General features: G+C 49.0%; 1 protein-coding gene across 1 annotated transcript; it reads right to left on the minus strand.

Moving 5' to 3' along the window:
• Window positions 1-4: 4 nt before the first annotated feature.
• On the minus strand, window positions 5-13,270 carry GGCX (gamma-glutamyl carboxylase). The gene is made up of 15 exons (XM_069583108.1): window positions 13,094-13,270; window positions 12,532-12,702; window positions 11,081-11,239; window positions 10,459-10,624; window positions 8,001-8,079; window positions 6,821-6,927; window positions 5,739-5,902; window positions 5,123-5,388; window positions 4,845-4,976; window positions 4,344-4,495; window positions 3,746-3,915; window positions 3,402-3,532; window positions 2,763-2,910; window positions 2,393-2,588; window positions 5-1,969 (listed from the first exon to the last, which is right to left on the minus strand). The coding sequence occupies exons 1-15, from the start codon at window positions 13,134-13,136 to the stop codon at window positions 1,777-1,779; spliced, it is 2,277 nt and encodes a 758-aa protein (XP_069439209.1). The 5' UTR covers window positions 13,137-13,270; the 3' UTR covers window positions 5-1,776.
• Window positions 13,271-13,308: the final 38 nt, after the last annotated feature.

Genomic DNA, 13,308 nt, shown 5'->3' on the forward strand with positions numbered 1-13,308 from the left:
TTCCTTTCCAAAATGAAGAACTACTTTTATTATTTTCACCAAGTAAAAAGGCGGGTGGGGCAGCAGTTATGGGAAAGGACACAGTGCCAAGGTATATCATGTCACTGAGGGGATCTGCAAAAGCATTGAAAACCAGTGTTTCCCACGCATGGTTCTTAGCAAAGTGCCCTGTGCCACAGCTATCTCTAACCCACAAAATGCCTTGTGTGAATCACAGGACTTACTGCCAGGCTCCACTTGGGTCAGTTGAGTGCACTCAGGCCCAACCTGCACAACTCCCTGGCAGCCCTGCTCTGATCTGTCTCTAACTGGATTCCAGTATAAAGGCTGAAAGGACAGAGGTAGGAGAGATGAATTCAACAGGTCCAAAAAGTAAGAGGTAGAACTGATGGGCCTTGAAATCTTAAGAAATGGAAGGAAAATGGAAGAATCAAAGAAAACAGCTGCCATTCGGTAATAAGCAGTTGTGGATGAACGCATCTTGTGTTTATGACAGTTAAAAACTCTGGGATAGCCAGGTGGAGCTAGATAAACAGTTCTAGAGCACAGGAAAGAAATCTAAGCAGCGGCATCCTTGGAAACCATGGAGTGGACACAGTCAACCCAAGTGTATATGGTGAAAAGCAGCCACCTAGGAAAGAACCCTGAGATTGGATGGAGCGGAGCATGGGAAAAGAAGACGGAAAACAAATGCAATCCTTTATCAAAGTAACTGGGACTGCCAGCCTGCTGCTGCTGGCCTCTGCCTCCACACAGGGTTCCCAAGCAGGGCCTGTTTTTCGTTTGTTTCTGTTAATTATGCATTCTCACTTCCTAGCCCAGTGCCAGGCCTTTGAATTTTCACAGAATTGAGGATCTTCCAGAATCACATCCAAATCTTATACATCATGACTGTAAACATCCCCTGATTTCATTACATTTGGTTAAATCTCACTTGATATCACCTCCTGCTCATTGAAAACTAGAATAATGCTAAATACTAAGCTTATTTTTTAGATACATATCACTATTAATCATCTAAATTCTGTTATCAGTTTAACTTTCTGCTATTGTATGCTCATAACCCCTAGTGAAAAACTGGCTATATAAATAATAGGAACAAAAAAAAGAATCAAAATTGCAGTGAAGAGAAAATTACTCTGCATCTAAAACCTGATCACCATCCTAATCACACTTTATAATCAGACAAGTTTTAAGCTATGTTATTTCAGAATTACTGTCAGTGATTCTGAAAATTTTAAGAGGCAGGGTGCAGGACCTTAAGCCAAACAGACTTGAAGTTCAGACCATCAGTCAGTCCATCCCTTATTAGGTATATGTCTTTGAGCGAATTATACTACCTCTCAGCCTCAGCTTCCCCAACCACAAAATAGGGCTTATGGCTCTTAAGGAATAAGTGTAATAATTCTAGGACAGGGTTTCACACAGTGCCTGTATATGGCAAGCACTTAATTAAGAACAGCAGCTGTTATTTTCATGGACCATTAACTCTCTTCTGGCAAGGAGCAAGTCACTTTAAACCTAATTCTTACCCCTTGAAAGACATTTTCACATTGTTTTTTAACCCCACTGCCCAAGCCCCTCAACCTTGGAATTGATAAATCTTATCCTTGCCTTATTTCCTTGGTCCCTCTAATCTATCCTCTCTGAATTTATTATAGCCATGGATATGGAGGAAAAACAAAAAATCTGAAGTAGTTTTTTCACATGTCCACTGCCTTTGTAATGGTCCTGTGACTGGCTGCTGCCACATCTATACTCCACATCCGGCCTCCCTCAGAACTCTGAGTGGACAGGGTGAGAATCCGGCTCGGGAGGGTTAGGATTTGAAGAATCTGTGTTTACAGGACTCGGCTCTCCCGCTGGCTCAAAGGGTCGCAAGTTGGCGTAAGTCACTTCTTGGGCCAGCTGCTCCAGGGAAGGGCGGCCTAATGCCAGATTTCGAAGTGAGATACAAGTCATGAGAAAGCTGAAAAAGATGGGAAAAAGCCAGCTGTCCAAACTCCTATTTCAACACAGGCAATCCTGCCAAAGCTCTCAGAGGACACCTGGTCATCTGGCCTCTCACCCACAGACAAGAATCTCCCCCCAGACACCCCCATCCCAGCTCTTCACACAGTCTGACCTCTCTTCACACAGTCTGAGGATTCCAGGGTGAGGTAGGAATAACCCACAGGAGATAAGCTGAGTCAGAACTAGACAGTGCCCATCAGACATACCATTTACTCTCCCAATAAATCAGGGAGAGGAGCAAGGAGAGAGGAAAAAGGGAGAAGTTTAGCACTGGATTGTCCTCTTCTGGGAAAGTCCCTACTGTTACTCTCACCAGAGAACAGTGACCCAGCCTGCAAACATCTGATGACAAAGACAAGTACTATTGGGTAAAGCTTACCTGCGGCGAAAGATAAAGAGCTTTCGCAGCAAGAAGCGGACAAATCGCTCATGGAAAGGGGCATTTCGCCGGCGTTCAATCTCTTGGAGCCTTTGCTGGCGTCTAAGGAAGGTCTGGACCAGTGGTGTTGGCTCAGGGCCACCTTTGACTTCCCCTTCGAGCAGAGGTTGCAGCTCTGGAGGCAGAGGCCCTGTTTCTGTCCGGAAGAGGGCAAAAAGAGGAATCACTAAGAAGAGAGCATTCTCTCTTCTAGAACTCCTCTTTCCCCAGCTAGACGCTTCAAATTCATTTGTTAAGTGGGCAGATCCTCGATCATGACCCGGACTTCCTATAAAGTGGGCTCTCTCAGCCCAAATCTTCAGATGCTCACCACTTCCATTCTCCACCTTCTCCTTCAATTCTTGAAGATATGCCAGGTCTTGCTCTAGTGCAACCTCTGTAGTGTTGACGTAGATGTACATGTAGCAGGAAGGGCTGGACGACACTGTGTACACCTTATGGTACTCACCAGCAGGCAACTGAAAGGGGGCAAGAAATGGATCTCTCACCCTCTAGCCTTTCCCTAGCCAGCCTGTGGCCTCCCTCCACTTCCCCACCTCCATCTTTTTTCTTGTATTTTGGAATCCAAAGGAACTGACCTCTAGAATCCTGTACGAGGCTATTTATAGCCCCCAGGGCCCTTGCTTTTTCAGCCCCAATGCATCGTTATTTAGTCGCTAAGTCGTGTCCAACTCTTTGGTGACCCCATGGACTGTAGCCCACCAGGCTTCTCTGTCCATGGTATTTTCCAGGCAAGAATGCTGGAGCAGGTTGCCACTTCCTTCTCCAGGGGATCTTCCTGACCCAAGGATTGAACCTGCATCTCCTGCAATTGGCAGGTGGATTCTTTATCAATTGAGCCACTAGGGAAGCCTCCCACTGCATTACTGTTACGTTAAAGGATTTTGCATTTATACTAAATCAACTGCACTCATCAAGTTTTCTATCATTGTTAATTCAAGCCAAACACCTGCATTTTCTCTCCCTCCTGAAGAGTCTGGTTCTTCTGTTCTGCCACCAGCTCCACGGTCACCTCCCCCTGCAGCAGCTGGATGCTAGTGTTGCCCAGGTCTTCGCTCACGAAGTTCTCCAGGTGCAGCCCTGCCAGGGGCAAGAGTTCCCATCCCACCCCAAGGTGGCGTGAACTCACTCCCAGTCAGAACAGAGAAATCACACCTTCACCAGCACTTCCACCTTGGGTTTCAAAAACCAGCCTCCCACCAGGAGCAGACCCTCCCGGCTCCATCACACACTGTGTCCCTGGCCTAGGAGGCCAGGAGGGAGACAGCAAAGCCTTTGTACTATTTTTCATACCAGGGAAATCTGCAATGAAGACCACTTCGGTGTGGTTGTCCAGGCTGCTCTTGATCTCCTGTAGTTTAGTTCTCCAGGGAGATAGGTCCATCAGCAGTGGCTGCAGCCAAGGTGTACGCTGGAAGGGGGACCAGGCAGCCTGCACGATGTCCACACGAGGGTCAAAAATCCTTAGGGAAAGAAATCATGTTCTAAGGCCATAGCCACCTACATACCAGAATTTCCAGTTTTGTTCGTCACCGTTCCCGGATAGAACAAACGGTTTTCCAGAAAGAAGAAACAGCCTATGTCAGCATGTTACTGCCAGTTGGGGACAGAGAAACAGAAGAGGGGAAAGAGATTCTGGAGCACTGGGAAGAATGGGGGTTAGTGGCCGCCTGAGGAGAGTTAACAGCTTCTAAGAGAATGAGTTCCCTTTTCTTCGGGATGACGGTGCCCTCTGCTGGATGCAATCAGCTATGCCCACAACCAGGTCAACAGAGACATGCACCAGCGGACAGCCTTGCAAGCAAGACAACACTGAGGAGCACAGGCTAGTCATCTTGGCCAAAAAAGGCTGGACTTCACGTTTTCCCCCTTCTCTGCTCCCCTTGCCCACCTCTGCTGGAAGCGGTCATTGATGGAGACCCAAATATCAAAGTAGATCTGGGGCTCAGTGACATTGTACTTGGGCAGCAGGCGGCTCAGGCAAGTGGCATATTGCTTCAGCATGTCTGCATGGTCCTTCCAACGCCGGCTCTGTGTAAATACCTGCCCCAAACCCCCACATTAGTCCCACCTCGTTGTTACTGAGCTTCCAGACAGGTCATGCAATGCCGAAGGCACAAAAAGATCCCTGCCTGCTGCCAGTTTTGACAGGAAAGAAAAAAATATGAGAACCAAAAAACTGTGTGGAAGAATTGCTTTTCATCGCTGGGCTAGCGGTACTCACCTTTCTAAGTCTCATCTCAATTGAGGGATGTGAATGACACTGCCCCATTTCAACCCCCACAAAAGAAGGTTCCACCTAGCTCCAGAGAAAGGGCAAAGTGGACCCACAGAGACCAGACCCCAAAGCTCCAGGGGGCCTCTGAAGGCCAGGAAGTTAGTGGCATCTCACCCCAGGGTTGAGGTAGCCCAGCTCGCCGGTGCGGCCATCACGGTAGGTGATCTTCACGTGCTGGTGGGAGCGGGAGTGCACCATCATGTCCCAAGAGTAGCCGTATAGCCCATTGGTCCAGTTGTTGTACCCCTGAGGAGGCAGGGCGGTGGGAATCAGCTCCATGCTCCTCATGCTAACGCCGTCCTCTGCCTAGAGAGGTCCCCAGACCTGCCTGCTTCTCTCCTGAGCATGGTCCCCTCTACCACTATCCAAGCAGACCCCCAGCCCGCACGAACCTGGGTGAGGAAGTGGGAATAGGGCAAGAAGAGCTGCTCCAGGAGGTAGAGCAGGGTGAAGGCAGTGCTCAGCTGGTGGCGCAGCCCTGGCTTCTGACTGCCTCTGGCCCGGCTCCTCTTATACATGCAGGAAGTGCTGGGCTGAGGGGCAGTCCTGAGGGGCAGCAGCTCTTGCAGCTTTTTCGGGCAGTGAGCTACCAGCTTCCGAGGCCACTCAGGAGAGCAGAAGAGGGGGCTGCTGGCCAGCATGACGTAGGGGAACATGCCTAGAACAACGGGGAGGAAACCAGCACTTCAGGAGTTGGGCTGGAAAACGTGGCTCATCGCCTCCACACCTCCCCTTCTCCGAGGCAGCCTCTCCCAGGTATTTCACTTATGATAAAAGAAATTCTCAACTGGAGCCTATTACTTCCCACAGAAACTTATTACAAAACATACTAGCTGAGCCCAAAAGCCCTGGGCCACCTTCCCATCTGTTTCCATCTCTCAGCGAGGATGTCCGGCTCAGCTTAGCTCCTGTTCCTGTCACCGTCTCCCCCTGCCACGTGGGCCACTGGTCCGTCCCTCCCCTGCACACGTGTGGCTTCCTGTTTCCCACCAGATTACAGGAACTGACCAATGCTGAAAAGCTGGGAATTCATGCAATGGAAGTAGGACACGAAGACGAAGCCGATGGGTCTCGAGGCATCAAAGAAGAGCAGGAAACCGGCCGAGAGGTCGAGCAGCAGTCCGCACCAGTGCACCACCAGCAGACTCGTCATCTCCTCGGACAACACAAGTCTGCAGACACCAGGGTCAGAGCTCAGGCAGTAGCACGCACCGAATACTCACAGTCGAGGCACCTCTGCTACCCTCTCCATGCTGCATGATCCACCCCGGCAGGTGGGTAGAGAATTCCACACAAAGACATCCTCTGGGAGGGTTTTCCAACCCCTTTTCATTCCTACTTAATTAAGAGTGTTAGTCACTCAGTCGTGTCCAACTCTTTACGACCTTAGGGACTACAGCCCACCAGGCTACTCTGTCCATGGGATTTTCCAAGCCAGGTATTGAACCCGGGTCTCCTGCACTGCATGCTGGTTCTTTACCATCTGAGCCACCAGGGAATCTCACATACTTCAGGTGTCCAATTTCTTTCAACATGCCCTAAGTAATAAGCAAGGGCAGAGCTCCCAGAGCAAACTTTGACTGAGCAGTGTGTGTGTTGTGCAGGGCAGGTTCTTCCTGGAGGTATACCAGAAGAGAAACTTTACAAGGGGAACACTTGGCTAATATAATGATGTCAAACTTCCGGAAGTGGGAGGTGTCAGGGCAGAGGGAAGAGTACAAAGACAGACGAGAAGGGGGTTCCCTGGTGGTCCAGTGGTTAAGAATCTGCCTGCCAGTGCAGGGGACACGGGTTCGATCCCTGGTCTGGGAAGATACTCACTCTGCAAGTCACCTAGTGCTGGCACTCCCCTTTCCTTTATTTCTTTTCCTTTCATTCTGGCCCAGGCTGTAAGTCTCCCAGGGGCAGCTAAGCCTAGATCTATTGACATCATCAACTCTGCCTTCTGCTGAAGAGGGAGATGAGTGGACAGAGTGAAGCATGCAGCAAATTTAGGCAAAGCGGGAGCAGCAGCTAGGACCATAGACCTGAAGGAGGTGAGCCCCCCAACCCTGCACCTGGCCACTCTAGGCCTCTGCCCTGACGCTCACTTGAAAGGGCTGAAGAGCCAGTGCCGAGACAGGTATTCCATAGAGTAGCCTTCCACCCAGTCTGCGTCCAGCTTCTTTATGCCCGCAATGAAGTACACGATGAAGATCTGCAAACACGATATGCAAAACGAATATTCAAATAAAGTCAGAACCTCATCCTCCACAGACAGTCACAAATCAGTTCTGACCTCAGTCCAGGGCCTGAGAGACGAGATCTACTCTATTCATTCGTCTCAGACGTTCACTCACCTAACATCCTACAGATATCAGGCACAGTATTAGGCAAAGTCAGGATGGTAAAGTTGGGCTTCCCTGGTGGCTCAGATAGTAAAGAATCTGACTACAATGCAGGAGACCTGGGTTCCATCTCTGAATTGGGAAGATCCCCTGGAGAAAGGAATAGCAACCCACTCCAGTATTCTTGCCTGGAGAATTCCATGGACAGAGGAGCCTGGCAGACCACAGTCCATGCAGCTGCAAAGAGTCAGACCGGACTGAGCAACTAACACTTTCACTTTACTTTCACTTTTGAAGGAAAAGTCATAAAGGAAAAAGGAAAGTCATGAAGCACAGAGGTTATTCTTTCCTTATGAGGATTCTAAGCTGGTGGGAATAAAGCTCTATTCTTTCTTTGTATGACAAGGTGAGAGACCCCAGAGATTGGGAAGTAGATTAGATTAGAAAACAGGGAGAAGCCAGCCCAGCTTTCCAGCAAAAAGGGAAAAAGAGGGATGTCCCTGGTGGTCCAGTAGATGAGAATCTACCTACCAATGCAAGGGACATGGCTTCAATGCCTGATGTAGGAAGATCCTACATGCTGAGGGGCAACTAAGCCCAGCACCACACAACCAGTGAGCCCACACTTTAGAGCCCACAAAGCTCTCTTGCCTAGAGCCCATGTTGTACAATCAGAGAAGCCACCACAATGAGAAACTGGGGCACACCACTCAAGAGTAGCCCCTGCTCTCCACAACTAAAGAGAGACTCGTATGCAGCAATGAATACCCAGCATAGCCAAAGATAAAATAAATAAGTAAAAAAATTTTTTAACAGTGGAGTTTCAAAGAGGAGGAGGGAAGAGGAGAAGATTCAGGGAGGCCAAGCAGAGTGAAGTCTGACAGTGGGCGGCCATGCTGCCAATGGCTGTGAAGAATAAGCCCTCTCTCCTGCGATCTGGTACCTGGCCACGCAACACAGCATAGTTCCAAAGGGGCACGTGGGCATTCCGCTTCCGGGCCCTCAGCAGGCCATCCACAGACCTGCAGTGAGAGGGAGAAGGGTGGAGGACAGGTTCTTAGTCCAGTCCCATTTCTACCTTGCTTTTTAAATGTAATCATCTCTCTATTCCAGGATATCTCTGTAATGATCTCTCTATTCTAGGATGTCTCCCACATCTTCTCAGTTCTCTGGGCTATTCTGAGGCCCTTGCGAATTATTTGAGCACCCTGTAACGATTATTTCAAGTCATAACAGAAACTACTAGTTGTAACTACTAGTGAGTTATAACAACAACAAAATATTCAGTGTTTAACATGTTAGTTAACAAATTAGTCTCTCCTCATAAAACAAACCAGGAAAAAGACTACAGTGCTAGCCCTAGAAGAAAGGGGCTGTAGACCCTCCATGCCCCATCCCATGGCCACAGGGCAGTTGGCGGTAAGACCAGTATACACTGACCTTGTGTTACCTGCATGAGGGAAGGTGTACTTCCCCTTGCTCCACCTGCCACCCCATCCACTGCATGGGGGAAGGGCATAAAGAATCACTACTGCTGCTGCTAAGTCACTTCACTCGTGTCCGACTCTGTGCGACCCCATAGACGGCAGGCCCCCAGGCTCCCTGTCCCTGGGATTCTCCAGGCAAGAACACTGGAGTGGATTGCCATTTCCTTCTCCAATGCATGAAAGTGAAAAGTGAAAGTGAAAAGTGAAAGTGAAGTTGCTCAGTTGTATCCAACCCTCAGCGACCCCATGGACTGCAGCCCACCAGGCTCCTCCATCCATGGAATTTTCCAGGCAAGAATACTGGAATGGGGTGCTACTGCCTTCTCCGAAAGAATCCCTGATATGCAAAAAAAAAAAAAAAAGATTACAGTGCTAAAATAGGACTAAATTTGAAAAAGAAGGTATTTCAGGGAATGTTTGCAAAGCTGGTGTATGAAAACATACATAGTGCATTTAAAGCAAAGTTTCAGTTTTCAAGACAAACTGACATTTCACAGACCTGGATGCTAGGATCTAGGGCCAGAGAATATCTAGTAACAGTGTACCTAGGCTGAGAACTGAAAAAACCAGACTACTAAGATTAGATGTATTCTGGGGAGGCAGAAGCAAAGCAGGTTTTCAAGAAGACACAGAATGAGCAGAGAAGCCAGGAAAGGGGCAGGTTATTATACTTGTGCTCAAGAGCACTGGAGTCTGCCAGTGCTGGAGTCTCATTTATGCCTCTTAACTGCTCGGTGACCTTAGACAAATCCTTTATGTCTCTAAGCCTTAATTTCTTCATTTATACAATGGGAACAGCACTATGGACCTCATGGGATTATAACATGGAAAAAGCAAGTGTTTAGCATAGTGCTTGGCATGTGGAAAGCCTTCAGTGAATGATAGATATTTTTTCAAATTGTGCAAAAATCACAAAAATGAGACTTTCTGGGGTATTCTGTCAAAGAGTGTTAGTCACTCAGTCATGTCCAACTCTTTGTGACTCCATGGACTGTAGCCCATCAGGTTTCTCTGTCTATGGCATTCTCCAGGCAAGAATACCAGCCATTCCCTTTTCCAGGGTATCTTCCTGATCCAGGGATCAAACCTGGGTCTCCTGCATTGCAGGCGGATTCTTTACTATCTGAGCCTCCAGGAAAGCCCAACTGCCTCTTAAATCTTTATGATGAGAGCTGGCCACTCTGAATGAATGTACAGGTTTACAAAAAGGGGATATCTGCATAGGTGTACTGATGATTGACATGTTATTAATGACTGATAAATCACTAACGAATCCAGTGTTTGAGTTTTTCTTCCCATGCCCATGTTACTGACAGCTCATACTTGCTTTTCACTTAGTAATAGAAGGATTCCTTAAAGATCATCAGTTCTGCCACCCTGTCTCCAAATCCCTTTTTCACCTCCCCTGAAAGATGGTCACATAAGCCAGAGGTAGGGAAGGGTTACCTCCTCCAGGGACAGCTCTGCTGAGCAGCCCTGGTGGGCCCTCTCCTTCTGACATGCCTCTGCCCCACAGCAATGTCTACTCTTGGCTCTAATTCTGTCCCTCACAGAGAAACTCTGCTCCCTCTTCCACATAACCACCCTAGAAGTATTTGAAAACAGCTATGTCTGGCTTTAGTCTTCTCTTCTTCTAAGAGGATTACAGGAAGTGGACAGATCAAGGCACCTGGGGAGATAGGGAAAGAGTAAAGGGGTGGGAATGGAGCCATTCTGCTTGTGGTCACCCTCAGAGCTCCCGCCTCACTGACCCTTGCCCCTCCGGAGTCCATCCAAGTCACCTTTGCTTGTTTACAAGTTATGTTTACTCTGCAAAGCGTGGTTGAAGATATGCTTGCTGGGACAAGTGCTAGGACCTTACTGGTGACCATCCTGATACAGCCAACCCCTCCCTCGTTCCCCCTAGACTCATACCAGTAGTGGTGTGCATCCACAAATGTCAGCTGAAAGGCCAACAAGCCATACAGATAGGAATGGTTGTTCCACGATGTCTTGTCCAGGAGAAACACATACCAGTATGGCAGCAGGAATAACACACAGCTTATCCGGTAGCACAGGCCCAGCATCATGCCCAGTGCCCCTGGGATTGGTAGGGGAGAGGATTAAAAGGTCAAAGGGTCACCACAGGCCCAGCTCCCCTGGGACAGGCTATGGGTGGGGTTAAGAAAATCATCAGACATCTTATAGTCAGATAAAAATAAATCTCAACTAAATGTTATTTCAATATTTTAAAAAGACTTAAGGAGTCACAGCTCAGATGACACACAGGTCAGCAGGATGAAATTATAAGTTATAGAAGAAGTGAAATAAGAAAACCTAGAGAATTCCCTGGCGGCCCAGTGGTTAGGACTTAGTGTTTTCAATGCCAAGGGCCTAAGTTCGATCCCCAGTCAGGGAACTAAAATCTCGCAAACCATGTGGCACAGCCAAAAATAAAAATGAAACCCAAGACCCGGGTCATTTGCCAACATGCTTCGGATTTCTGGGTTTTAGGTAGGTCAGTCAATACTCCCATCTCTCCTGCAGTTTCTCTCACCCAGAAACATGATGGTGTAGACCAGATACATCCAGTCAAGTGGCAGTGGCTGCAGGGCGTCCAGCAAGGGGAAGCGACACACCTCCAGGCCATCCAGGTATCTTCGGTCTAGGGAACTGAGACCCCGCTCCTGGGGAATGTCCAGCACCATCATCAGCCCTGAGAAGGCAGAGGAGGAGGGTGCTGATAGGCCTCAGCAAAGGCAACCACGGAACATACTGGAATACAGTCGAGCACACCCAGATCCAGAAAGAACTCATTCAACAATAATCATGCTTGCTAAGTCGCTTCAGTCGTGTCTGACTCTTTTTAATCCAATGGACTGGGGCCCCGTCCATGGGATTCTCCAGCCAAGAATACTGGAGTGGGTTGCCATTTCCTCCTCCAGGGGATCTCCTGACCCAGGGGTCGAACCCGCATCTCCTGCATTGACAGACAGGTTCTTTACCACTTGCGCCACCTGGGAATTGGTTGAGTGCCTACTCTGTGCTAGGCATTATGCCAGTTGTGGGATGTCAGCCACTGCACCTCCCTGAGTCCATTCCCCATTTGTGAGAAGGGGCTCATAATATTTTGCAGGGTCTCAGAGAAGACTAAATGAAAGAAGAGTACAAAGTGCTATTGAAGCTATTCAGGTTTTGATGGTCATGTTTGTAAAGGTCTGTCTTATCGGCTACACAAAGTGCTCTGGGGTGATGCGCCCTCACCCTCTTTTACTTCCTGGCACAGCAGTATCTGGCCAGCACACTGGGGTAAACAGAAGGGCTACTCAGGTCAGGAAGCCAGCTCCAAATTAAGGCAGGATTTCTCAATCCCAGGACAATTCAGTTTGGCCTGGTTAATTATTTGCTGGAGGTCTACCCTGTGGTTCATAGGTCATTCAGCAGCAACCCTGATTTCTGCGTAGATGCCAGTAACCACTTCTTCCCCTCCCCCCACACCTAGTTGTGACAAATACAAATGTCTAGAGACATTGCCAAATGTTCCCTGGAGAGCAAAATCGTCTCCAGTTGAGAACCACTGGGTTAAGGAGAGTAATATCTCGGCATGTCTGTAACTCATGCCAAACATACATGCTGTGGCCTATAAGTTAGAAAGGTCTGGATTAGGCAGTCACAGCCTAAATGGCTGCTTTGTCACACCTGCCATTTCTCTGAAGTCTAGTCCTTAGCGTAGTTACTGGAAAACTTCATTCCACAAATAAAATGGGTTCCTGTTCCTCTGTCTCTGTATTTCCTGTAGCCTCGGATCAAAGCACTTCTGATCTCCAAGCCCTAATCAGAGGAGTCAAAACTGGGTTACAAAGAGTTCTTCCAGGATATTAGTCACTTCAGCTTTTAGAAAAAGGAAGGTTAGTCCACTAAGCAAGTAAGTAGCCAAGAAATGGACAAGGGACCATTGTCATTCTTTCACCCCCAACCACGCTGGCACCTCCCAGACACTGGACTTACCGAAGAGAAAACGGAAGACTGCCAGGCTTGCAGGATCCGTGGGTCTATTCAGCAGGGTCACCAGCCTCTCCCAGCTGGACACATCTGTCCACTCAAAACCCAACAGTTTCCCCATTTGGCTGCCCTGACGGGGCCCTGAAGTCTGTGCAGCCTTGTCTTTCTTTACTTTGTCTGCAACCAATAAATGGAGAGAGTTGCACGTGCACAGATGGGAATGGAGATGTTTTAAAAGAGAATCTTTCTCAAATCAGAGAAATCTCCGTCTAGGGCTTCTGCCTACCTGGGTTTTCCCACTGATCTCTGACTGCTCGAAACATCCCTGCAGTGCAGCCCCTCCTCCAGGATCCCCCAATGCCCCAAAACCTTTCTCAGACTGCAGCCCCCTAATCGCAAAGCGTCCTGAATGTCATCAACCCACCGCGAAACAGAAGACTGCAATCTCTCTCTACAAGACCCTTCCCACCCGAGGCTCCCTTCCCCAGGATCCGCAGGGCGTCCCTCCCCAACCCCTCCGAAAGTCGCGCCCTTCTCTGTCCGCCACAAGGCGGGGCTCTGAGCCTACCTGGGCCCCGCGGGGCCCGCGCGGGCCGAGCAGAGACCGCCATGGCCTCGGGGAGGTAGATATGCCACAGCAACAACCTCCGAGCCTGGGGGCGTCGCAAGGGGAGGCTCCCCTAAGCCCCGCCTCCCCGACACATCAGCACGCGCGAGGCCAGCCGGAAAGCGCTAAGACTGTCGTGAAGGGCCCTAGTCAGCAGCGCCGGACTCCCTGCTTGG

The sequence above is a fragment of the Ovis canadensis genome, chromosome 3 (assembly GCF_042477335.2).
Source record: "Ovis canadensis isolate MfBH-ARS-UI-01 breed Bighorn chromosome 3, ARS-UI_OviCan_v2, whole genome shotgun sequence".
Lineage (NCBI taxonomy): Eukaryota > Metazoa > Chordata > Mammalia > Artiodactyla > Bovidae > Ovis > Ovis canadensis.